The 26551-nt window shown below is 31.8% G+C and overlaps 3 protein-coding genes across 6 annotated transcripts in view; 1 reads left to right on the plus strand and 2 right to left on the minus strand.

Moving 5' to 3' along the window:
* The window catches only part of LOC128394595 (hemicentin-1-like), a 76077-nt gene extending 61188 nt beyond the window's left edge, over positions 1-14889 (minus strand). Inside the window, exons 1-2 of the mRNA XM_053354935.1 lie at positions 14166-14889; positions 10747-10851 (exon numbers count right to left, since the gene is read on the minus strand). Of these exons, the coding sequence (XP_053210910.1) occupies positions 10747-10810 (64 nt within the window). The 5' untranslated portion in view covers positions 10811-10851; positions 14166-14889. The remainder of the gene's footprint in view (positions 1-10746; positions 10852-14165) is intronic.
* Positions 14890-15225: 336 nt separating this feature from the next.
* LOC128394596 (uncharacterized) lies at positions 15226-18570 on the plus strand. Its single transcript, XM_053354936.1, has 3 exons — positions 15226-15660; positions 17263-17580; positions 18014-18570. The coding sequence occupies exons 1-3, from the start codon at positions 15601-15603 to the stop codon at positions 18407-18409; spliced, it is 774 nt and encodes a 257-aa protein (XP_053210911.1). The 5' UTR covers positions 15226-15600; the 3' UTR covers positions 18410-18570.
* A 1059-nt stretch (positions 18571-19629) lies between these two features.
* The window catches only part of LOC128394586 (high affinity cAMP-specific and IBMX-insensitive 3',5'-cyclic phosphodiesterase 8A-like), a 31655-nt gene continuing 24733 nt past the window's right edge, over positions 19630-26551 (minus strand). For 3 of the 4 annotated variants that reach the window (XM_053354921.1, XM_053354922.1, XM_053354920.1), the window contains 6 exons: positions 23757-23933; positions 23064-23254; positions 21885-22211; positions 21355-21781; positions 21113-21242; positions 19630-21011 (listed from right to left, as the gene is read on the minus strand). In XM_053354921.1, coding sequence (XP_053210896.1) covers positions 20812-21011; positions 21113-21242; positions 21355-21781; positions 21885-22211; positions 23064-23254; positions 23757-23933 — 1452 coding nt within the window. In that variant the 3' untranslated portion in view covers positions 19630-20811. Of the gene's footprint in view, positions 21012-21112; positions 21243-21354; positions 21782-21884; positions 22212-23063; positions 23255-23756; positions 23934-24936; positions 25258-26551 lie in introns of those variants that run through there. The other variant, XM_053354923.1, reaches the window with a different exon arrangement.

The following is a 26551-nucleotide window of genomic DNA, read 5'->3' on the forward strand; positions in this document are numbered from 1 at the left end:
CATTTCAAAAAATGCTCGAAACCTTCCAAAATGCCGTGATCCCAGCTTTAGCCAATAAATCTGCTCGGATGGAGATCTCAAAGTTCAATGGAAAACAAGAAGACCCTAAGACATGGTTGCTCTCTTATGAGAAAGCATGTACCTGTAATGGATGGTCTTCTGATGACTCAAAGATCAATCATCTTAAGTCATGTCTAGAAGGTGTTGCACTCAAGTGGTTCAACTCGAGACTCATTGAAGAGATCCCACTCGTGGCTCGAATGGAGAAGCCTTTATTGATGCATTTGGGCAAAATAGAGTCACCCAAGCACAATCAGCTTTATCATGGGAGTACCGCGGAGGAACCCTACTCGAATTTTATTATGAAAAACAACGTCTACTTCAACTTGCATTTCCTAATATCAACGAAAATAACTTTATTACCCTTGTGCTTCTTGGTCTACCAGATGATCTACAGAAACAGCTTGTGTCAGTTGAGCTCTCATCAAAGGAAGACCTACGAAAAGCTTTATGCAGTTTAAAACCAACTAAACTAAAAAGAAGTGATGAGATCTCAAATCGAGACTCTAATAGTAAACCTCGTTCTGACAAGAAACGAGACGATCGTGATAAAGTACCTCACAATAAAGGTGATGTTTTCTCTATTAGTGATGGTGAGCCTCCATATGAGGACGAAGATGTGAAACAGGTTACTATTGGAACGAAAAGTTACATCGCATTACTAGATAATGGTGCCAAAGTAAATGTGATCTCATCAAAAGTTATTGACGAACAAGGTTTGCCTAAACAAGAAACTTCACAAATTATACATGGTTTTGATGGCTCTTCTGTGAACATAAAAATGAGATCTCAATTTGAGGTCAAACTTGATGAATCTCAATGTGACATCTCGGCATTCGTTTTAGATAAGTGCAACTATGATTTAATCCTCGGTAAACCAGGACTCAAGGCCTTTGGTTACGCTCTTGTGAAAGTGTCCCCTCAAGTGAATGCCATCGATGAGCCTCAAATCGTGACCTCAATGGAGTCAGCAAAACAGAAGTACCCTGATCTGTTCAAAGTGCCGAAATGTGAGCCTCTTCACGTGTCCGATTTTAAGATTGATCTCTCAACCATAGTGCAAAGAAAACCTTACAGGTTATCACGAGAAAGATACCTTTGGGCTCAGCAAAAGATTAGAGATCTCAAAATGAGCAACATTATTTGTGACTCAACAAGTGAATATGCTAGCCCTTGTGTGATCGTCCCGAAAGAGAACGGCGAGTATCGGTTGTGTCAAGACTACAGAGACATAAATAAAATCACCAAACTTGACCCATTTCCATTCCCAATAATTGATGACATTATAAGCTCATTCGGAGGCTCAACTCACTTCTCAAAAATAGATCTCAAAGATGGATTCTGGCAAATAAAATTATCTGAAAGTACAAGGAAGTATAGCGCTTTCGTGTTACCTTTCGGACACTACGAGATGCTTCGCTTACCCTTTGGTTGGAAAAACTCTCCAGCAATCTTCCAAAGAACAATAACGAAAATACTTGGAGATCTCACTTCGAGCGGCAAGGTTCATGTCTATGTTGATGACATCTGTATCGCTGGTCGTTCCGAAGAGGAATGTGGTTACCTGACTGGAATGGTTATGAGCCGTCTAAATCAAGCCAAGATGACAATCAATGAAAAAAAGAGTTCCCTAAATGAGAGCTCAATTGTGTTCCTCGGAAGGGTGCTCGATGGGCAAACTAAAACTACTCGCGAAGAGTCAGTTATAAAGGTTAAAACAATGAAAAAACCTTGGGATCTCCATTCACTCCGTTGCTTCACCGGACTTACAAGTCATTTTCGTGCATTTATTCCTGACTATGGTAAGATTGTTCGACCTTTGGATTCCTTGAAGAAAAAAGATCAACCTTTTATCTGGAGCCAAGAGTGTGATGATGCCTATTTAAAACTAGTTGAAATGATAACACAAAACCCCATTCTCCAAATCCCAGATTGGGATCTCACCTTCGAGCTCAGTTGTGATGCCTCTAATTGTGGAACTGGAGCTATTCTCTATCAGCGAGATCTCAAATTGAGTAGAAATAAACAGCTCAGAGTCATTGGTTACCACTCGTATACCTTTAACTCGCATGAATTGAACTACTGTACCACTGATAAAGAATGTTTGGCGGTAATCAAGGCCATACAATACTTTCGCTCATATCTCGAAGGAAGAGAATTCATCGTCAATTCCGATCACCGAGCCCTCACATTCCTTATGGACTTAAGGAGCCCAAAGGGAGGCTCGGTAGGTGGCAAACCTTTTTAATGTCTTTCTCTATGAAAATCAATCACAAGTCTGGGAAAGAACTAACAGATGCAGATGCCATTTCGCGGCTCATTCCGAACGTAACTATTAACAATATCGAAACCAAGTTGAGACCTCAAATTGAGATCTCACCTGAATGTATCAAATCGGTGCTCAGCAGTTATCACGACGATCCTTATTCTGGTGGTCACGATGGTATCTCACGAACCTTTCACAAGATCTCAGCCCGTTTCGCTTGGAACAACATGAAAAAAGACATCATTGAATACGTTCGATCCTGCACAGTTTGTCAAAAGGTAAAAGCAAAATTCAAAAATAGAACCGACTTACTGGTATTACCGAACCACTCAACTGAAATGATGAATACAATCCACCTTGACTTTGGTGAGCTCTCAAAAAGAGGCGAAGGTCGAGCTACCACAAAGAGCTTCTTGGTTCTAATTGATGAAGGAACCAGACTAGGACAAGCCAAGGCAATGAAAGAAGATTCTAAGAGTGTCATCAACTTTCTCGAGAACCATCCTTACATAGACTCAGTTAAGAAAATTATATCAGACAATGGCTGCTGTTTCACCTCTAACTTATTTAAAGATTGGGTCTCGAAAAGAGATCTCAAACAGGTGCTCGTTTCTCCTTACAGTCCATGGTCAAATGGAATGGCCGAAAGATTTGTACAATCGATCAAGTTATTTTATGCTCTTTATCCTGAGATCTCAAATTGGAGTGAGATCGTGGAGCTCGCGGCGAAACACCATAATCGATCTTATTGTAGAGCGATCGGATGCAGCCCATTTTACAAAGCTTTTGGTAGAAGTGATTACTTGCCGGCTGATTTTAAATTCAACATCGAAAACATTGAGCTCACAGAAAAACCCTTTACAATGGAACAAATTAACCAATACAGAGAGAAAATGAAGAAAAATTATGATGGAAATAAACGAAGCTCGAATCGAGATCTCAAAGTGAGCGATCACATTTTGATCTTCAAAGGGAAACAAGGTAAACGTTATATCACGGAAGGACCCTTCGAGGTAACCGAAATTGTGACCTTCAATGAGATCCCAAAAACCGTGAAATACATGCGCGATGGAGTCATCCAACAAGCACACATACGTAACGTAGTTAAATTTCATCTCAGGCGAGATGATTAGTTCAAGTAGTGGGGTGTAGTGAGACCTCGTTTTTTGCCTCTAACCAAATCTCATGAGATCTCAAATAGAGATCTCACCATTGATAATTAATTCTAATCCTAATCCTAATCCTAATCTCTCTACCCTTTTTTGACCTTTTTAATCCTTTCTATGTTAATCTCATCCTGAGAACCTAATCTGAGATCTCAACCTGAGATCTCACCCTGGGAACTCGAATAATTATCGACCAAATTATCCCTCGAAAGAGAGTATAAAAATGCAACTCGAAATGAGCTCTCATTCAGAGACCTCATAGTGAATGTACTCAATAGGACTACTTTTTGATACCCAATAAAACTTCTCACTTTGTGGAAAATATTCTTCTCTCAAGTTTACTTTATTAAGTTCACCACAGTTTTGGCGCAGTCGACAGGATGCCCAACGACATCCCACCTAATAATTTTAAGTTTAAATTCACTCTTGTGAAAAAAGACGACGAAATCTTGGTTACAAGATATTGTCTTCACAACTCGTTTGAATGGACTCTCGTTAGAGATGAACATCAAAATTTGGCTCAACATGAGACTCTTAAGAGAAACCACCGATTCAGGCTGCCTCACCGAAATGACCCGTCAACGAACAGTGTCAGTGTATATGTCTGCTAGTGAAGCAGGCCCTTATTTAAGTGATGTGTTCAGTTCTGGTTCCTCAGCAATCAAGATGACGAAGACATCATGGTAGACCCAGAACGTGTGAGTGCTCAAACTGAGATCTCAACAAATAGCTTACAACAGATGATGCAGTTTCAAATGGAAACATTTCAAAAAATGCTCGAAACCTTCCAAAATGCCGTGATCCCAGCTTTAGCCAATAAATCTGCTCGGATGGAGATCTCAAAGTTCAATGGAAAACAAGAAGACCCTAAGACATGGTTGCTCTCTTATGAGAAAGCATGTACCTGTAATGGATGGTCTTCTGATGACTCAAAGATCAATCATCTTAAGTCATGTCTAGAAGGTGTTGCACTCAAGTGGTTCAACTCGAGACTCATTGAAGAGATCCCACTCGTGTGGCTCGAATGGAGAGAAGCCTTTATTGATGCATTTGGGCAAAATAGAGTCACCCAAGCACAATCAGCTTTATCATGGGAGTACCGCGGAGGAACCCTACTCGAATTTTATTATGAAAAACAACGTCTACTTCAACTTGCATTTCCTAATATCAACGAAAATAACTTTATTACCCTTGTGCTTCTTGGTCTACCAGATGATCTACAGAAACAGCTTGTGTCAGTTGAGCTCTCATCAAAGGAAGACCTACGAAAAGCTTTATGCAGTTTAAAACCAACTAAACTAAAAAGAAGTGATGAGATCTCAAATCGAGACTCTAATAGTAAACCTCGTTCTGACAAGAAACGAGACGATCGTGATAAAGTACCTCACAATAAAGGTGATGTTTTCTCTATTAGTGATGGTGAGCTCCATATGAGGACGAAGATGTGAAACAGGTTACTATTGGAACGAAAAGTTACATCGCATTACTAGATAATGGTGCCAAAGTAAATGTGATCTCATCAAAAGTTATTGACGAACAAGGTTTGCCTAAACAAGAAACTTCACAAATTATACATGGTTTTGATGGCTCTTCTGTGAACATAAAAATGAGATCTCAATTTGAGGTCAAACTTGATGAATCTCAATGTGACATCTCGGCATTCGTTTTAGATAAGTGCAACTATGATTTAATCCTCGGTAAACCAGGACTCAAGGCCTTTGGTTACGCTCTTGTGAAAGTGTCCCCTCAAGTGAATGCCATCGATGAGCCTCAAATCGTGACCTCAATGGAGTCAGCAAAACAGAAGTACCCTGATCTGTTCAAAGTGCCGAAATGTGAGCCTCTTCACGTGTCCGATTTTAAGATTGATCTCTCAACCATAGTGCAAAGAAAACCTTACAGGTTATCACGAGAAAGATACCTTTGGGCTCAGCAAAAGATTAGAGATCTCAAAATGAGCAACATTATTTGTGACTCAACAAGTGAATATGCTAGCCCTTGTGTGATCGTCCCGAAAGAGAACGGCGAGTATCGGTTGTGTCAAGACTACAGAGACATAAATAAAATCACCAAACTTGACCCATTTCCATTCCCAATAATTGATGACATTATAAGCTCATTCGGAGGCTCAACTCACTTCTCAAAAATAGATCTCAAAGATGGATTCTGGCAAATAAAATTATCTGAAAGTACAAGGAAGTATAGCGCTTTCGTGTTACCTTTCGGACACTACGAGATGCTTCGCTTACCCTTTGGTTGGAAAAACTCTCCAGCAATCTTCCAAAGAACAATAACGAAAATACTTGGAGATCTCACTTCGAGCGGCAAGGTTCATGTCTATGTTGATGACATCTGTATCGCTGGTCGTTCCGAAGAGGAATGTGGTTACCTGACTGGAATGGTTATGAGCCGTCTAAATCAAGCCAAGATGACAATCAATGAAAAAAAGAGTTCCCTAAATGAGAGCTCAATTGTGTTCCTCGGAAGGGTGCTCGATGGGCAAACTAAAACTACTCGCGAAGAGTCAGTTATAAAGGTTAAAACAATGAAAAAACCTTGGGATCTCCATTCACTCCGTTGCTTCACCGGACTTACAAGTCATTTTCGTGCATTTATTCCTGACTATGGTAAGATTGTTCGACCTTTGGATTCCTTGAAGAAAAAAGATCAACCTTTTATCTGGAGCCAAGAGTGTGATGATGCCTATTTAAAACTAGTTGAAATGATAACACAAAACCCCATTCTCCAAATCCCAGATTGGGATCTCACCTTCGAGCTCAGTTGTGATGCCTCTAATTGTGGAACTGGAGCTATTCTCTATCAGCGAGATCTCAAATTGAGTAGAAATAAACAGCTCAGAGTCATTGGTTACCACTCGTATACCTTTAACTCGCATGAATTGAACTACTGTACCACTGATAAAGAATGTTTGGCGGTAATCAAGGCCATACAATACTTTCGCTCATATCTCGAAGGAAGAGAATTCATCGTCAATTCCGATCACCGAGCCCTCACATTCCTTATGGACTTAAAGGAGCCCAAAGGGAGGCTCGGTAGGTGGCAAACCTTTTTAATGTCTTTCTCTATGAAAATCAATCACAAGTCTGGGAAAGAACTAACAGATGCAGATGCCATTTCGCGGCTCATTCCGAACGTAACTATTAACAATATCGAAACCAAGTTGAGACCTCAAATTGAGATCTCACCTGAATGTATCAAATCGGTGCTCAGCAGTTATCACGACGATCCTTATTCTGGTGGTCACGATGGTATCTCACGAACCTTTCACAAGATCTCAGCCCGTTTCGCTTGGAACAACATGAAAAAAGACATCATTGAATACGTTCGATCCTGCACAGTTTGTCAAAAGGTAAAAGCAAAATTCAAAAATAGAACCGACTTACTGGTATTACCGAACCACTCAACTGAAATGATGAATACAATCCACCTTGACTTTGGTGAGCTCTCAAAAAGAGGCGAAGGTCGAGCTACCACAAAGAGCTTCTTGGTTCTAATTGATGAAGGAACCAGACTAGGACAAGCCAAGGCAATGAAAGAAGATTCTAAGAGTGTCATCAACTTTCTCGAGAACCATCCTTACATAGACTCAGTTAAGAAAATTATATCAGACAATGGCTGCTGTTTCACCTCTAACTTATTTAAAGATTGGGTCTCGAAAAGAGATCTCAAACAGGTGCTCGTTTCTCCTTACAGTCCATGGTCAAATGGAATGGCCGAAAGATTTGTACAATCGATCAAGTTATTTTATGCTCTTTATCCTGAGATCTCAAATTGGAGTGAGATCGTGGAGCTCGCGGCGAAACACCATAATCGATCTTATTGTAGAGCGATCGGATGCAGCCCATTTTACAAAGCTTTTGGTAGAAGTGATTACTTGCCGGCTGATTTTAAATTCAACATCGAAAACATTGAGCTCACAGAAAAACCCTTTACAATGGAACAAATTAACCAATACAGAGAGAAAATGAAGAAAAATTATGATGGAAATAAACGAAGCTCGAATCGAGATCTCAAAGTGAGCGATCACATTTTGATCTTCAAAGGGAAACAAGGTAAACGTTATATCACGGAAGGACCCTTCGAGGTAACCGAAATTGTGACCTTCAATGAGATCCCAAAAACCGTGAAATACATGCGCGATGGAGTCATCCAACAAGCACACATACGTAACGTAGTTAAATTTCATCTCAGGCGAGATGATTAGTTCAAGTAGTGGGGTGTAGTGAGACCTCGTTTTTTGCCTCTAACCAAATCTCATGAGATCTCAAATAGAGATCTCACCATTGATAATTAATTCTAATCCTAATCCTAATCCTAATCTCTCTACCCTTTTTTGACCTTTTTAATCCTTTCTATGTTAATCTCATCCTGAGAACCTAATCTGAGATCTCAACCTGAGATCTCACCCTGGGAACTCGAATAATTATCGACCAAATTATCCTCGAAAGAGTATAAAATGCAACTCGAAATGAGCTCTCATTCAGAGACCTCATAGTGAATGTACTCAATAGGACTACTTTTTGATACCCAATAAAACTTCTCACTTTGTGGAAAATATTCTTCTCTCAAGTTTACTTTATTAAGTTCACCACACTAATTATGATAATTAACCATGTAAACGCTAAACAATCCAGAGATAATCTTACATATGTATAAGTTTAGCGAGAAAAAAAAATTCTAGTTCCAAATTTATGAGCTCATAAGTTTGGATCCTTTAAATGGATTTGATATTGATGGACATGGTAATGTAAACGCTAAACAAGCAATGAGATATAGTCAGAATTTCATCTGAGTTAATGTTCATCAGATATTCAGGAGAGAGAGAGAGAGAAGCGAAATGATGAAGATAAAAGCATAAAACGCGCGTATTTTGATGATTGATGATAAGTGACAAGAGGAATTAGAAAGATGAAGAAAAATAAAATGAGTGGATGAGAGAGAAAAGCATGAATAGAAATTAAGGAAAATAGAACAAAGATAAACCATGGTAAGAAGAAAAGTTCTAACAATAGAAAAATTCAACACCATGACCAAGAATTCGGTTAAATGAGTTCGAAAACTTTTCGATTAAAAATCTTATGTGAGAATTGAGCAATTTCCAGATCATGAGGTTTACGTTTATGGATCAAATTATCAGTTGAGATGGAGAAAAGTTCAAGATCAATTCTGTATCTTTATCATGACTGATGATTATAAATTGTATCCATGATCTGAGACCAAATGTTCATTATTTAATTCGATCACATACTCAAGAAATAAATGAGCAATAATTTAGCATAATCACAGAATTTTTAATCATAAAGGTTCATTGTAAAGGCTAATGAGATAATTACCGATCTTTAATCATGATTGAAAATCAATAGCGATCATTTGAAAGCTCTTGCCAACAATTAGCTCGATAAGTTTTGCTTTCTTCAACTATCTTTTAATTACACAATTTAATCATCACTAAATAATAAGTATTAGTATTGATCGATTGTGAAAAAAAGTATCGAATTGTAAATATTATGAAAAATTGGAAAATAAATCAAGATATCGATGGAAATTAGTTGGAAATAATAACTGCAAAGATGATTCCAAAAAGTCAACAACACTATCATGGACTCGATAATAAAGTGATCGAGTTGATGATGGAAATTGATAAAAGCATGATAATGATGATAGAGGAACATTAATATCAATATATATTATGTAAGTATCGATTTAATAGTTAACTTAAATATTTATATCGGTGGTTATGATAATAAAGTCAAGTGAGTTCTAAAAATTTTAGAAAAATAATAAAAAAAAACCAAGAATATACGAAATGCTAACAATCACTTGGAATGAGACACAAAAAAATAACATTTCATCTCAATGGTGAATTTTTTTCATTCAACTCTGACTCTCAGTTCAGATAAATATCATGATAATATGAAATTATCTTCACTCTGTATGTAGATAAACATATTATCATGTTGAAACAAAACAAATTGATATGAGGCCAATATTTGATGCTATGTAAACGATATTATCTTTCATAATGATGAAAATATTGGATCAAGATGATGACAGTTATATTATTATAATAATGTCAACATCCATGATAATCATATAATGATAATAATATTATAACAATGTTGTTACACGAGATGGGAAAATTTTATCGTCCAAAGTACGTGTATTAATATTTATATTACTCTGGAATCTGTGGTTTCCAGAATATCATGTTGCTCATATAGCCTTATGAATAAGTTCATTGATAATCTCGGACAATCAGAATCTTTTTTCTTGGCTACAAGATTATGATTATCTATTAGACTGATTAGAGATGATTGTTTTCATGATAAAGGCTTGGAGATCTTTTTGGTTCTCTCTCTCTCTCTCTCTGTCCCTGTCATTTTCTTATTAGTCTGAATTTCCATGAAAAAAAATAATGAAGGTAATAATAATCCACAACATGGATACATTCAATTCTATATGAATTCTATTATGTGTATTACATGATATTCACTCAATATTTCATGGAAACATGAATCAGTGGTACATATATACATGGTGTATATACTAATAATAATGCCTGGTTAAAGATTTTATTGTTCAATTGAATAAGGAACATGATGATGAGTGTGTTTTAAGATCATGAAAATGTTCAAGGATGAACTCAGTTCTCATTGTAAGAGACCTTTAGTGTAAGAAAACGAAGTAATCATTTCGATCAAATGTCCTATTATAAATTATTTCACTCGACGAAAATTTCGAAATGATTTATTAACTAATGTGATCGCCTTAGTATCTTTATTTAGAGAGAGAGAGAAATAAAAATTCAGGGTAAATTCTGAGTTTTCAGATTTATATCTGGAAACTTTACTCGAAAGTGTATTAAGATACAAAGTTCAGTGAAGTTCTAAGTTTGAATAATAGTTTTTCTTGGTTTTGATGAATTTTCGAAAAGAAATTTTTTCTGATCATGTGAATACAGAGAGAGAGAAAAGAAATTGAAATTCATTACTTTGTATACTAATGGTAATTGGAAATAATAATAATATTGATGATCAGAATAAAGATAATATTGAATTAGAATATAATTTTTCTTCCTCAATGAATAGAGAAAGTGAGAGAATCAATTATTCATATTTTCCAATTGAATTTCATTCCATTCATTTTTCATCATCACAAACTTGATGTGAAAATATATTGACAATTTTTATCTGTCATCATGATTATATTAAAGACTAAATAATAAAAACTTACCTGAATTATTATCAATTGCGTCCAGAATAAGATAGATCAGATATAAAGTGAATATAAACTTCATTTCAATCTGGATCCAGTCATTTCATGATATAAACGTTGATCCTGATGGAAAAATGTAATAATCAAGAAAAATAATAATAAAGAAACATAATTAATTGCAATTCTATTTCAAAGTTATATTGTTACAACAATATAACAACAATCAAGGAAAAGGTAAGAAGGAAAAAAATAAACTTCTTGTTATGTGTTTACTTTGTTAACACCAAGAGAGAAAAATAATAAAAGTGAAATCAATCAAAATGGTTACAATTAATTAATTGAATTTCAATCATTCCAGCTAATTTTGATTCCGTTCAACTTGCAATTATCATCATTAACTCAATTGAAAAGTTTCATTCGGTAAATTGATTAACTCATTTGATTTTTGTAAGAAAATCGATCAAACCATTTTAATAATGTTATATAAGTTGAGCTCTCTCATCAGATATTAATATCTACAGGGCATGACAATGGTGATGATGATGAAGATAATGATGATGATGATGATGATAAACGACAATAATGATGATGATAAGAAGGGAAAATGAAGCCCGAAAACTTTGATATAAACTATTGGATATAAACATATATAAATCTTTGTATTATCAACTATATTTAACTACATGATAAAGTTCATTGATTGATTATCATGAGAAATATAATTTGGAAAAAGTAAAAAGTAGTTTTTTTTTACACTTTTTTTTTCATTCATCTGAGATGTAAATATATAATCAATATGTGCCTTTGTTTATCCCTGTTTTTTATTTGGGTGATATCATCATTAAGAATGAAAAAATCCCACTGATGATGATGAAAATGATGATAATCTACTCTCACCTATGGATTTTCATGATATTAAGGTGAAAATCTGCTTCCACCTCATCTGATAAATTGTCAATCTCTCAATTTAATCAGAGACAAAAGCTTGAAAATAAAATGAATCGCATTTCAAATGTAACTGTTCATAGGCACACACAAATATCATTAAATTGTGATTATTTGGGTGAACTGATTATGTAGATTATCATCATGATGACAATTGGCATAATTGATGATTTATTCATTCAGGGTGAAAATCTTTAGGATAATATTTTAGCTCATTAAGAGAAGACTAATATTTAACCGGAAATTTATTTTCTCTTGATTGTTGACCGATAAAATTTTATATATACAAGAAAAGAAAAGTTTTGTAGGTTAAGATGATTTTTTGAAAAGTTCTCTCATGTTGATATTGTCATTTTCCAATTTCTATTCAACTTGATCATCGCTTAAAGACAAAGTTTCATGATTATTGAGGAATCGTGTTTGTTGTTGGGTTAAAATATCTCGAAGTTTTCAAGAGAGAAAAAAGGATGAAAGAAAAGTTCTTGTCTCTTTTTTAAGATTTTTCAGTATTCCATGATAACTTGTAATTCTCTATCTGTATTTATATGAACAATGCAAGTATCATGGAATCGTCTCAGGTCAGAATGAATTTAGAATTATTTTCACTTGTGATCTAAAGCTTATCATCTGTCAACTATCATGAGGTGTAAATAGTGTATTACAGATCCAGGGGATTCCCAGATGAATATGAAAAAGACAGAGGAGAAAAAAAATATTCTCTCTCTCTCTCTCAAATGTCACACCAGGTATATCACCATTCGTATTACACAAAAGTGTATCACAATTTTAAGCTTTACCCTTGAATTCATCGGGAACAGGAATGGAAAATGGAAAAGGCTTAAAAGAATTTGAAAAGAAAAACAAAATGTTTCAAAGATTCGAAATTCAGAAATAATAGAAGTTTCAACAAAGATAGAAAAGAGAGCGAAAAGTTCATGTAAATAAACAGTAATAATACACATGTACTTGGATTTAGTTCAAATTACGATGTAAAGTAATTAACATTTCCATAAATAGTTCGGAAAAAGTCATGATAAAACCTCCATGAATTTCAGGATTTATCTTTTATTCTGGTGAATGAATAAAACATTTCATCAAATCTTAAAGAAAAAGGAAATTTGTTTCAATTCTAAATTTTAAATGAATCAACTAATCAAATGATAGGGGTACAAATGTCAACCTATTTAATGGAGAGAATACAAATAATTAAATGTATATTCTTGTAATATCATTCACATGTTAGAAATGCTCAACATTGAATCAGAAAGTTGATTAGGAATATAATTAATCTTTTTCCTTTCAATTTTAACTGTTATAATTCATTTTTTTTCTACTCCAAGGTTAATCGTAATTGTAATTATTAGATTAATTTAGAAATGGATTGTTAATAAACCTTGGTAATTGAGAGAATTGGCAAATTAACATTCTCAGTGTGGAGATTCAACTTTTCTAACGACCGTTTCGGTTTACTATCATTACGAATGAAATTGTGATACTTTCGAGTTGAAATTTTCTGTTATAAATAAATAAACTTTTTCCATCATCATCATCATCTTTCTTTCTATTCTCATCTTACCTCATTCATTTTATTCTATTCTATTCATAGAAAAAAAGTTGTCTTGATATAATCATTAATCTAAGTAAAATCTTTTCGAATTTTATTTTCCTTCTCCTTACTCTCTCTCTCTCTCTCTCTCTCTCTCTCTCTCTCTCTCTCTCTCTCTTTCTATTCTAAAAAGTTCTGAAAGAAAAAAAAACTTTCAATCTGATAATTTACTCGAATCACATTAGTAACTATCATCATCATCATCTTAATATGTAAGTAAGAAAAGGTAAGTGATAAAAAGTAAAGCAAATTCATATGAAACTTTAATTGTTATCATAATCAACTGAATAACTGGTTAATCAAGTTTCAATGTAATTAGACAACAATGATAATCAATTTAGAGAAAGGCTCATTATTTACATTGTGGACAAAGGAAATCAAATGAATATTCATTAACCAAATTATAATCTTAATTATAATTGTTGATAGTTGATCAGTTTTTGCGAAATTGAAAACTTCAACATATTAATAGTATTTGATTGGTGATTATCATCAACATTAACATTATCATCATCATTGATTAAATAATCTCATTGTCAGTTTGAATTAAATTGTTGAGAGATTTGATAAAATGGTTGACATTTTTTGGCGACTAATTTTAATTAACTGATTGTCAACGTGGGTTGATTGTAATCAGGGTTTGGGTTGAATTCCTGGTTCTTTTTGGGTTAAAGTCTAATGCAAACTCTTTGAACAAGTTGTTCGGATTAGTTTAGACTAATTAACTTGGTAAGGATTCGGGATTAGTTGATAGAGTTAGAGAGAGAGAGAGGGAAAAGATAATCAACAAAAAAAGGTCAATTGAAGGTTTAATTTAATTTTCATTTCTCAATTTCATTGATTATCAACATTATTATTAACATGATTAATTAGTAATTATAATTACAATTGAATAGATGACTGTTATCGTTGTCCATGATTTAAGTGAGCAACAATTAACTCCCATTTAAAGATGATGGTAAAACTTGTCAATATAAACAAATCCAATTGTGTAAATGTAAACAAATGTAACAAATTAATTCACTTTAAATAATAATAATAATTTGTCAACATATTTAAATCACTGGTCACAATTACGATTAATCAATTAATTTACTCGCAGGACAATTGGCACAATCAACACCAGAAAAAAAAAGAAACAACAAGAGAGAAAAATTGAAATTACAATTACTATTATTAGAATTTAATTATTATGATATTATGATATTATTATTATCCAATGGTGACGATGATTTAGTGTTGTGAGTAATTTAACAACAATTAAGCTTTGGAAAAATTGAATAATTGATTGGTTTTGTGGTTAAGATTAAGATGATTAACAACAAAGAGATAATCAAGATGATGATGGTGATGATCAAAGTGATAATCAAACAGAAAACAATCCATGTGAACCAATGGGAAGCTGATAAAAAGTATTACCTGTAACTTTATTGGTAAGATGATTGTTGCGATAATAAAAGTGATGAAATGAAATTTCAACTTCATCTGAATTCAGATGAATGAGATTGAGCAAGAAACAAAAAGAGAGACAAAAAGAAAGAGACAGAAACACAATACGACTCAGGGTGACTTCTATCGTTTCCTTTTCCAACTAGAAATTCATCTCCCATTGAAACTGATAAAAAGTCACTTTAAAAGTTATCAGGTTTCCTTAGTATCAATGACAATGTAATATTTATCTTCCTCTTTATCATCCTCTCTCCCTCTATTTTTTCCTCTCTCTCTCTCCATCATTCTAACCATTATTATCACCCATATACCTCCACCCACTTTTTTTCATCTTCTTGTTTATTATCTTTGAGTTTTACTTGTTTACCGTTTAAATTACAGGTAAAAATTTATTAGTTTCCCATTGGTTCACATGGATTGTTTTAAGTTTGATTATCACTTTGATCATCTTCATCTTGATCATCACCATCATCATCTTGATCATCTTTGTCGTTAATCATCTTAATCTTAACCACAAAACCAATCAATTATTCAATTTTTCCAAAGCTTAATTGTTGTTAAATTACTCACAACACTAAATCATCGTCACCATTGGATAATAATAATATCATAATATCATAATAATTAAATTCTAATAATAGTAGTTGTAATTTCAATTTTTTTCTTGTTTCTTTTTACTTTGTTTCTTTTTTTTGGTGTTAATTGTGCCAATTGTCCTGCGAGTAAATTAATTGATTAATCGTAATTGTGACCAGTGATTTAAATATGTTGACAAATTATTATTATTATTTAAAGTGAATTAATTTGTTACATTTGTTTACATTTACACAATTGGATTTGTTTATATTGACAAGTTTTACCATCATCTTTAAATGGGAGTTAATTGTTGCTCACTTAAATCATGGACAACGATAACAGTCATCTATTCAATTGTAATTATAATTACTAATTAATCATGTTAATAATAATGTTGATAATCAATGAAATTGAGAAATGAAAATTAAATTAAACCTTCAATTGACCTTTTTTTGTTGATTATCTTTTCCCTCTCTCTCTAACTCTATCAACTAATCCCGAATCCTTACCAAGTTAATTAGTCTAAATTAATCCAAACCAATTTGCCAGCGTTTTCCCATCAATGTATCAATGTTAGCAAATGCCCATCAACATAACCCAAAAGAACCAGAAATCTAACCCAAATCCGAACCAGAATTTTCTCTCTCTCTCTCTCTTTATCCTTCATTAACTTATTTACTAATTGACCTTTTCACTGAATATAATTGTAATTACATTGTTGATTGTTAATATTTACTGTTAGTTTAATGTACATTGGATGCAGAGTCACGTTCAGGTTTACTATTACCTCTAGATTGATATACCAATTGGAAAGCTATTCTCATGCTCACCTAAGCTATTGTTTCCGGTAAACTTTGGGCATTTGGACCCAAAATGATAGAGAAACAATAAATTGTGATGATTTGTATTCCTGTCCAAAGCCTGATCATAAATTGATCAAGTTAATTAACATGAAACTTAATTCCAATTCATATAATATTCAGATTCCCATTTTTTTTTCAGATTAATAACTTTTTCTTGTTATCATTTGTATCAAACAAAACACTAAACCGAACCGAAACATTTGTTAATAACTAATTATCTCATGGTAACAATTAGCTAATTGCAATTAGTCTCGATGTAACAAATTAGTCAATTTTACCTGAGTCTTTTCTTGGTTAATTCACTTTATCATTTCCTCTATGATTTATAAACTGTTTGCAATTAAGAATCAAAAAGTAAATGATTAACCAACCAATAGTTAATTTGTTTCTCTATCTCTGTCTCTCTCTCTTACCTTTAGTTGTTTTTACCTTTGAAATTGATTAACAATCAACAATTAATTATCTTTTAATAGTTTCTGTAAACAACTAATCTTATGATTACAATCAGAGTTACAATAATTATCTAATCATATTTGAAAATCTTTATTTAATTACTTAGTAATTAACCTTTTTCCCAATCAAAGGTTAATAGTGATTCAAGTCAAAATTGATTATCGTTGTATTGATTAAATTGAATTTAAGGAAACCAGTTTAATTGCGTGTTTAATTATTGATACTAAGTATTGTTGATTAATTGCAATTAACTTTTTTTTGTTTCTGGTTAATTGGTTTATAATTAACCAGAAAATTTTACAATTTTCAATCAATGTGGATTAAGTATTTACAATGAATTGAATGGTTGATTAGATTAAATTTAATTGTTAAGGTTTCATCTAAATCTTTATCCAACTTATGTCAATAATTTGATTTATTAATTGTAATCAACTGATTTGATATACCAGAATATTAATATATAAACAATATTAACCAAGATATTATGATTATCCAAAAGTGATTACGAGGTTGACAATTGATTGATTAGTTTGATTGACAATAAATTGATAGTTTCCAAATGATTAAAATGATTATTCTAACTTTTAATTTACTTTAATTAACTTTAATTGTTGTTTCTTTTTTTGATTCTCATCCAATTAGGTAAACTATATCATCTTCACTGGGTTTGATTTTCTCATTCTACTCAGTATTGTATCACCATCAACCCTGTTAATTGGTGATAATCAATGGCAACAATTTATCGAAAGTTTCCCCAAGATTGATAACTATTCAATTATTATCGGGATTATCCTAATCCGGTTAATCCTACGACTGTTTATCGTAATCGCGGTTCCTATTCTTTCAATAGGAAATCGAAGTGATCGACGTAAATATCTAATTCCATGGGAATTAATTGTATCCATTTATATTGCTGCTCTAATTGCCAGTTCAGTTTATTTTCTAATTGTTGAGAATAAGGTAAACAATCAAATGCAAACCAATAATAATAAACGATCAACAATCAATTTAAATTGTCAAACACTTGAAAAAGTTTAATATCATAATGATGATATCGATACAATAACGATTGAATAACGTTTAATTGTTGCTGATTTATCATGATAATTTGAATTTAGGACAACATTGAAACTTTATCATACAAACAATTGGCAATTTTTTTTTATTATTAAGGTCAAACAATTAACTTTCATTATTATTATTATTATTATTGAAAAGTTGATTATCACATCAATATTTAAATTGCAGATTAATTTAACTTTCTGATTACTACCTTGATTTAGTCAACTTATTGTCCTAAATTTTTTCATGCTGGTTAATTAATTTTTCATTCTCTCATTAATGTTGATTTAATTGTAACAATTTGTTTCTCTCTTGTTTATTATTAATCTAGAATGGGTTAATCAGTGAATTCCCCAAGTGGATTAGCGCTAATTTAGTTCAACTTGATGTAGATACGAGTGTTCAATGGGCTCGATTTACGATATTTCTAAATCTCTCCGATGGTGGACCTTTAATTGTTATCTGGTTAATCTTATTATGTTTGGTTCACCTTCGAAGTGTTCAAATACGTTTCGAGAAAAGTCAACTTCGTCGATTAGGCCAATGGGACACAAATATATTAACCTATCGAATACCTCGAGCTCGTCTTAATTCAATGGATGGACATCCAATGGATTCAACATTGGAATTACGATCATCTCGTATTCCCGTTTATCCAAATATCGCTAATCCAAATGTAACTGATTCTCACGCACCTTTTTATGATAATCAAGCCTTCAAATATTAACACGAAATTATTATAATTTAAAAAAAAACCAAAAACAAAAAACAAAAGTTAGAATTGAATTTTAACTTAAAAACAATCGTTCATCTTGTCAACTGAATTTAATTCATGGTCGTTCATGTAAATCAGAATCAAAGGAAAAAAATAACAATGAACAAAACTAATCCATTGATACAGAATTTTTTGTCTCCTCTCTTCCCCAATCAAGTTAATTAAAAACAAATCTCTTATTTAATAACAACAAAAAAGTTGTAAAATTTAATTAAAATACTAAAAAAAAAACTTTTCATTTACAAAACAATTAAACCTTTTCATTAATACTCCGAATCTAAATTATCAATGAACCAATTTGATCATTAAACCAACTTCATTTCGGTGACAATAGATGGAGACACATTTTCTCATTGTTTTCTATTATTATTTGGTTTTAACAATCAATTAATTGTCTCTTTCCTTTGTTAATTGTTGTATATTTTACTCAAAGATCCATCTAATTGTTATCATTAAAAATTTCGACTCAATTAGTTGGTGAGAATAGAAAATGAAACAAAAATAGAAAGAAAATAAACAAATCGATTGATTCACCATCTATTGGCAAGATTTGTAAGAAATTCGTTAATTGTAACTAACGGTATTCGTAAATCGATGTTCCAAACTGTTGTAGGATTGCTCATTTTGGAAATGTTATTATTATTATATGATTAGTACATATGATGACAATTTAATGGCTCTCGATACATATGACTGATCAATGAAAAATTATTAACTACAGGTAGTAATTAACAAAGGGGAAAGATAATGTCAAGTATTATTAATATATAAGTTGAATTGACGCTTTTCGTGATAATTTTAAATTAGTTTCTCTTCACAATTTATGTAAGTTAATTGTCAATCAAATTGTAATCTACAAGGTTAAACAGATAGGAACTGAGACAATCAGATTAATCAATAAGAGACACAATCAATTTGACAGTTTCAACAATTCAAATCTAATCTTGGATGCGAACAGTATAAATCAAAATTTAAATGTACTCACAAAATAGTAATCAAATTTAATTTAATTGTATAACAACAAATTTATTAATTTCTGTTAATTTTTCTTGTTTACAGGTTTTGGCATTAATTTTAGTTTTAATTTACTAATTGACAATTAATGTTATTCTCATGATAATGATAATAATAAGACGGAATAAATAAAAAGTCCGAGGATCGAAAAGTCGAAGTTGAAGTCGAAAGAAAAACTTTTTTATTTTTCTCTCTCTTTCTTTGTTAATTTGGTTTCTTTTTCTTTCTTTTTTTTTCGTGGCCATAACAACGATGAACAATTCTAACGATGATTAATTAGATAATTAATTAATTAATTTGATGAATTGATGAAGAAAAGAAAAGAAAAGAAACAAGAAACAAGAGAAACAGATTAGACCATTTAAATTGTCACTTGTTTTTGATTCTTCTCATTTTACAATTAACGTTTTTGTTTGTCATCTTCTTCTGGTGATATAATTAACAAGATAAAATCAGTGAGATGATTAAAATATGTCTAAGAGCGATTGTGATTAGTTCATGATGATGATAATGGTACAATCAACAATGAATTAACAATTAATAGTTACAAATGTTGTGGCTTTTCATGATGAGAGTTTGTTGGTTTGTATTGTTTTCCTTTCAAATATTATCAAACATTGAATTCAATTGTTGTTTTGATTCATTTAACAAAAATATAATGAAATTGATGATGATTATTAAGAGATGCGATTGGGATGAAGATGAACATGATTAATCTTGTCTCATGAATTTGAATTCAAATTCAAAATGAACAAAAAGTTATCGCTTCCAGAGGTACACAAAGGTTATCTTGTTTCATTTAGAATTGGAAACTCTGGTCACTCTCTTTCTCTCCGATAAAATCGCAGAATCAAATAGCAATTTGGTTGATACGAAAGAGAATAGAAGAAAAAAAAACGATTAGAAGAACCAAGTTAAACTCGAACAACGAATCGGTCGTTTTGTGTTCAATTCTTTTTCTTTGACGTTCAGTTGTTGTTCTTTCGCTAATTCTTGTGTCGATATTTTCTCTCTCCTCTCTCTCTCTCTCTGTGATATTAACCATCGGCAACAACGATAGACTAGAATAAAATATCAGTTCCTTTTTTCTCTGTTCGACTTTTAAATCCATTAATCCAATTCCTTTTCCATGGTTCTCAGAGAATTTCTTTCACCGTCTTCATCTTTTTCTTTTATAACCATTCCAACTGATAGAATTTATTAGTCCAAGTTGACGATTCTTTGTTTCTCTAATCATTCAGTTTAATTTATCGTTTGGGTTGTATCATAAAGCACCAGAATCAGTAATTTTATCAGAAACAGAATTTTATAAAATATATTTTGATATATTTCGATAAAATCTATTCTTTTGCTTCCAATGTTACATTTGATTCTGTTGAAATAATTTCGTTGCAATTAGCTTGCTTCGTTTTTGATATAATCTCTTTGTTAGAATTTTTTTTGGTCAATTCTTTTCTCTCGGCTTCCTTATGCTCTTCATCTTTATAATGGTTATAATTTTTACTCAAGTTATCCATTAATTCTGGAAAATCACCAAATGCTAAAGAAGAGGAAAAGAAAATGTTAATATTTAAGAGGAGAAAAATGATAAATATTGTCCATTTTGTGGATAAACTTTTCCAATGGTCAAGAGATACTCACCATCCCAAGCTTCAAACATATCATGGACAAAGAAATCTATGAAACCGATCTGGGACTTGGGTATACTACAAGTCGCTCTATCATAAGCTGGCATAACAACCGGAAGTCCTAATGCTTTTTCCTCATCAGTCTATTGGTCATTGGTAAGCGAAAAATTATCATTGACCAGGTAAACAAATGAGATATTTAAGATTAGTGGTCATCTGGTGTGTTTGTATACACTTTGTATATTCATCTCTTACCTGATTACAATACTCTTCTGCTATCCTTTGGGCCCATGTATTACAAATGACCAATGGTCGAGTTGGATTGCAAACATCAGCACATTTAATCAACATACGCTTAATTATGACGATATTTTCTGGAGATCCTGATATATCAAGGGAATCTTGATTAACCATTGAACTATCTGAACTTTGTGGTTGATCAATATCATTAGAATTTGTTTGGTTTGTTGATTTAACCATTTTAAACGGATCGATTAGGACACTTATGAATTTGGATAAATGTTCAAAATGTTTGGTCATCTCTGTAGCTAGAACCATATCGATTATTGATTGACGAACCTCTTTGTACGTATCACGATCAAGATTTTTAAATATATTAATCTGATCATCTGAAAGTGTTAATTTAAATGCTTGAGCTGCATGATGACTTTCGAGAACGGATCTGGACCAGAGAAGCATTTTCCATAAAAAAGAGAAACAATTAATTACTCGAATCAATGATCAAGAAAAAACTTTATCCTAATGATTATCAAAGTGTCACTTACATATCATTATAAAGTATGGCGAGTTCATTATGTGAATTGCAAAGAAAAGCGGAAGATTTTCCTGGATGATCGATATCATGAATTATCGCTGAAATCAGGCTGATCACTTCGTCTAGTGGGTCAAATATTGATTTCAATCGAGGTTTCCTCAGGAAATATGATGTCGCTTGCATAACATCAGCTGCATGAGTTGAATTATGATATGGATTATCCCGATAATGTGATTCAACCACCACAAGCCAATTGCGTAAAGTTAATTCATCACAATTTAAATTTGAACAGACATTGAATGAAGATAATATTGATAATCCAAGAAAAAAAAGTGGCCTTTTTGGGTAAGCAATCAAAGACAATTAAAAAGATAAACAAGCAATTAACTAATCATGTTTATTCATGTAGTGATTAATGAATCAATTTTGGTTTTTCTCGTTCATCAGATTGTTTTTTTTTTGAACTTTTTTCCCGCTTCTCGCATTCATAGGTACTATTAATATGTGTACATAAACATATTCATTTTTTTTTTACTTTCTTCGTTGTAAAATACAATTAAGGTTAATTGATTAGGCTAATTAAATGAGTTTCGTAAGTAAGACAATTAAAAATATACAGATATTTATCATTCGCTTGATAAACTAGTTAAATAAATACAAGTATAAATATATATAATCTGTAATTGCGCCAAGGAACTCAAGGAAAATCTGATTATGAGAAACAAATTGTAATCATTTCGGCTTTTCTTTCCTCTCCTCTTCATGATAATATTAATTCAGCATCAAGAAAGAGAGATAGATAGAGAGAAAATTTTGATTCTCTCTGAATCTGAACCAGAATCATGATTAGTATATTTTGCTATTCAAAACATGAGGATTCGAGTTCAATAACATGATCATGTTTATCTCACATTTAATTTTGTTTATTCATAAACAAACAAGTTAATCTCATATTTGTTTATCAATTTTACCAGGAAAACCTTTCAATTTACACACTGAGGTAAATTGATAACGTAACATTCATGTAAATATACATATTGATGTAATCTCAATTCTCAATTATCTGGCATTTCACTCTCTCTCTCTCTCATATTGACGTTGATGATTAGAAGTTTTGAAAGAGAGAAACCTGAAAAAAAGCAGAGAATTTTTCTTCTTCTTCTTCTTCTCTTATGATTGAAATGTTTACCTTTTCTCAGTAAGTCTTTCTAATTCGATTATATTGAAATCCCATGTCCATTGAAGGTCAAACGTTTTCTTTAAGTTTTCAGGAAGATTTGAAAAGTTTGGATTCGAGGTTGGACTTTGTAATAGACCAGAACTATTTTTACGAACAACTTGTTCATATGACATTCGCCTCATTCCAGTTGCCTTGTTACTCTGATATGATGATGATAATAGGAATTATCATGGATCATGGAAAGAGAGAGAGAGCAAGAAAGAAAAGAGGGAAGAATAAAAAAATAATAATAATCTGAGAAAAGGGGACAATTAGAGGTAATAGATGATAAGAAATGAGAGAGGATCATCATCATGAAGACTTAAGATGATGAATGATGATAAGTTTGAATACATGGAACAGTAGTTTAAGAATCAAGATTAATCTAAGTGATAAAAAGTTTTCGATATTTTTTTTTCCTTTTGGGTTCAGTATTAATTTGATTAATTCTGAGAATAGGAAGTGAAAAAAAAGGTGAAGATGTGAAGATAATCATGTTATCATGGTGGAGGAAAATATATTATTATTATTAACATTTTTTTTCCTTTTATATCTAATCCATTTAAGTTTATATCAAGACCACCATTATCATCCTATCAGGTAGATGAATGAAATTTTCAAGGGAAAATCAAGTGATAATAGTAATTAAATTTGATTACTTACGTGAATTAAACCAGTTAATAGATCATTAGTTAACTGATCATCAGCTTTTGATGGTGGAAACCCTGTTAATGTTGGTGAATGAACATCAGTGTTTTTCAATATTTCAACAACTTTTTCCAATGTTTGAGCCAAAAGGATTGGACTGTTTTCTTGTGTTGCCATCAAAACATTCATAACCTGAAGATTTTGTCAATTAGATGATTAAGATGTATGATTATTACTTGAGCACATGGTAAATATATCATGAAGAAGAAGAGGAGGAAGCGAAAAAAATGAGAGAGAGAGAGAGGAAGAGAGCGAAAAAAAAGTGACAAAGATGAAGGAAAATTACACTAATTAGATATAAACTCTGTTCTTTACGATGAGAAGTAGAAAAAAAACTGATGAACTAAAGACAACAAGTAAGATAAAATAGAAGAAGATGAAGATGAAGAAGATAATGATGATGATGATGAAGAATGAGACAAAATGATAAAGAGAAAGTTAATGTCTAAAGTGAGTGTTCATTCATTAGCCATGTTCATCTCTTTTTTTCGTGCCAACCCCTGATTCTTGTTTCAAGATTCATGATGAAGTTTTTTTTACTACTCTCCCTCTCTCTCTCTTTCTGGATGAAAGAGGATGAGAATGTCGATGATGATGACGAAGATGAAAAAAGGATGATCTGTTGACTGCCTTGAACAAGTTAAAGACAAATCCCTATTCATCCCTCGGTATCTCAGCTAATTATTATTAGAAGGGAATAAGATAATTATGATAAGGATTATTACGAAGCTCCATTGATGAGGATGATGATTATCATTGATTGTGTTGAGAAATTATAATTGTTACCTCAAAGGATAATATTAAACAAGAAATGATCAACAAGAGCAACAAAATATTAAAAAGTGAAACTTTTTTAATGAGAAAAAAAAAGTTACAACTAAATTTAAAATCATAACCATGAAAATGTGATTACATTTAAATGCTCAGAAATGATAATCATAATACTCATGATAATTATTTTTTTCCCCTGCAAGTTTAACCTTGATCTTTTAATCAAGGTTAGTTAATCTTGATAACGAGAAGAAAATAATAATAATAATAAAATGAGAGAAAATAAAAATAGTAATGAGAGAGAGAGAGAGAGAGAGAAAATAACGGTAATTCAAATCTGAGAATAACTTTTGTCAATTCTTACATTATTTTAATCCATATAATTGACGATTTTTGATCAATGATGACATAATATCACATGAATATTAACACAGTATAACAATAGTTATTGAAAATGTATTGAAAGTGAATCGATTTCCAATCAATCAATGGAAAGAAACAAAAGTGAAAAGTTGAATACGAGAGTCACAAAGAGAAAGAGATATCGAATGAAATAAACTTTGATCACCTAAAGGTAAGATTGGAAAACTTTTGATGATAATGATGATGAAGATTTGTAGTCTTTTCTGTATTACTTTTATATCATAAAAAGGATAAAAAAACTAGAGCAAAATGAAAACAATGTGAATTAACTGATATCCAACAGTCAACTGATAAATAACCAAAAGAATATAAGTTTGAAGCTTATCCTAATCTCTGGTTAGATGCATTAAAACCTAATGATAAGATGTAACTGATTTTCCTTGGAAAATGATTCATTGGAAACTTTTATATATTTTTTTTTCTTCTTATTCTCTCAATACTTAGATATTATATCCAATTTAATACTAACCTTCATCAGCATGATGACCTTTTCACTGAAATTCACTAATAACATTAATCTTTGATTGTTTAACTCTCTATCCCCATGTAACAACAACAACAACAAGAATAGTAAAGGTAACATTATCAAGAGAACCCATTGATTGTAAATACTAACAATCAACTACTATGATATTGGACTTAAGTGTATTACAAGAAAAATGTTACAGAAAAACATTATGAGTGTTTCTTGTTGTATAATCAACATTGATTTCTATCCATTTGGTAATCAAGTTAAAATATCCAATTTGTTGGTAACCATTTATTTCCAGAATATTGGATAGAAAACTATTGGTAAACTGATTAAATATTTAGAAGGATAAGAAAGAAAATTCTAACTCATTATTATTGGAATAATATTGAATATTGATTGATGATAAATCTCAATAAAATTACCACTTTTTTCTGTATTGTTTTGTTTTTTTTTTCTTATATTCTATTTCTTGACCATCTTATGGAAGTGACCATTAAATCTGGTCACTTACAGGGATAGAGAATCGGTTTTAAGTGAAGCATCTTAATCATCATTATCATCTCATGGTAAATGGATGTGTTACCAAAGGATAAAGTACATTAGATGATTCGGAGATGATTGGAGGTTCGAGGATATTGAAGATTTGAGAAGAGAGAGAGAAAAAAATAGTTTTATTCATGGAATTAGTTCAGTAGAATTGGTTATACATGTAAGAGGAAAATGATGAAAATAAGAAGAAGAGAGAGAGAAAAAATGGAAAAATCATATTTTCGATACATAAGAAAACATTTAGCTCGTCAGAACAAAATTGAAAGGCAGAGAGAAAATGTTAACACATGATGAGAGATTAGTGATGGAGATAATGTTGAAACTCTCATGATGATAATGATGCTTATGAAATGTTGGTTAGATTCGTTTAACATGTCATATGTAATGTAAGGATAACTTGAAGAGAATCTCCATCATTATCATCAGAGTTTTCTTCTTCTTGAGAATTTCCTAATATCATGAAAACTTCCGGTTATTCTTTCATCTTCCTCTTCTCTTTTTTTCTCTCTCTCTCTCTCTCTCCTCCTTCTGAGTT

The sequence above is a fragment of the Panonychus citri genome, unplaced genomic scaffold, assembly GCF_014898815.1.
Source record: "Panonychus citri isolate SS breed McGregor unplaced genomic scaffold, ASM1489881v1 Contig00140, whole genome shotgun sequence".
Lineage (NCBI taxonomy): Eukaryota > Metazoa > Arthropoda > Arachnida > Trombidiformes > Tetranychidae > Panonychus > Panonychus citri.

Excerpts from the sequence above, each read along its gene's own strand:
- LOC128394596 (XM_053354936.1), top strand. The coding sequence starts at position 15,601 with ATGGGAGTTAATTGTTGCTCACTTAAATCATGGACAACGATAACAGTC. Across the intron at positions 15,661-17,262 it reads TAACAGTCATCTATTCAATT|GTAAACTATATCATCTTCAC; the intron begins GTAATTATAATT and ends TCATCCAATTAG. Across the intron at positions 17,581-18,013 it reads TTCTAATTGTTGAGAATAAG|AATGGGTTAATCAGTGAATT; the intron begins GTAAACAATCAA and ends TTATTAATCTAG.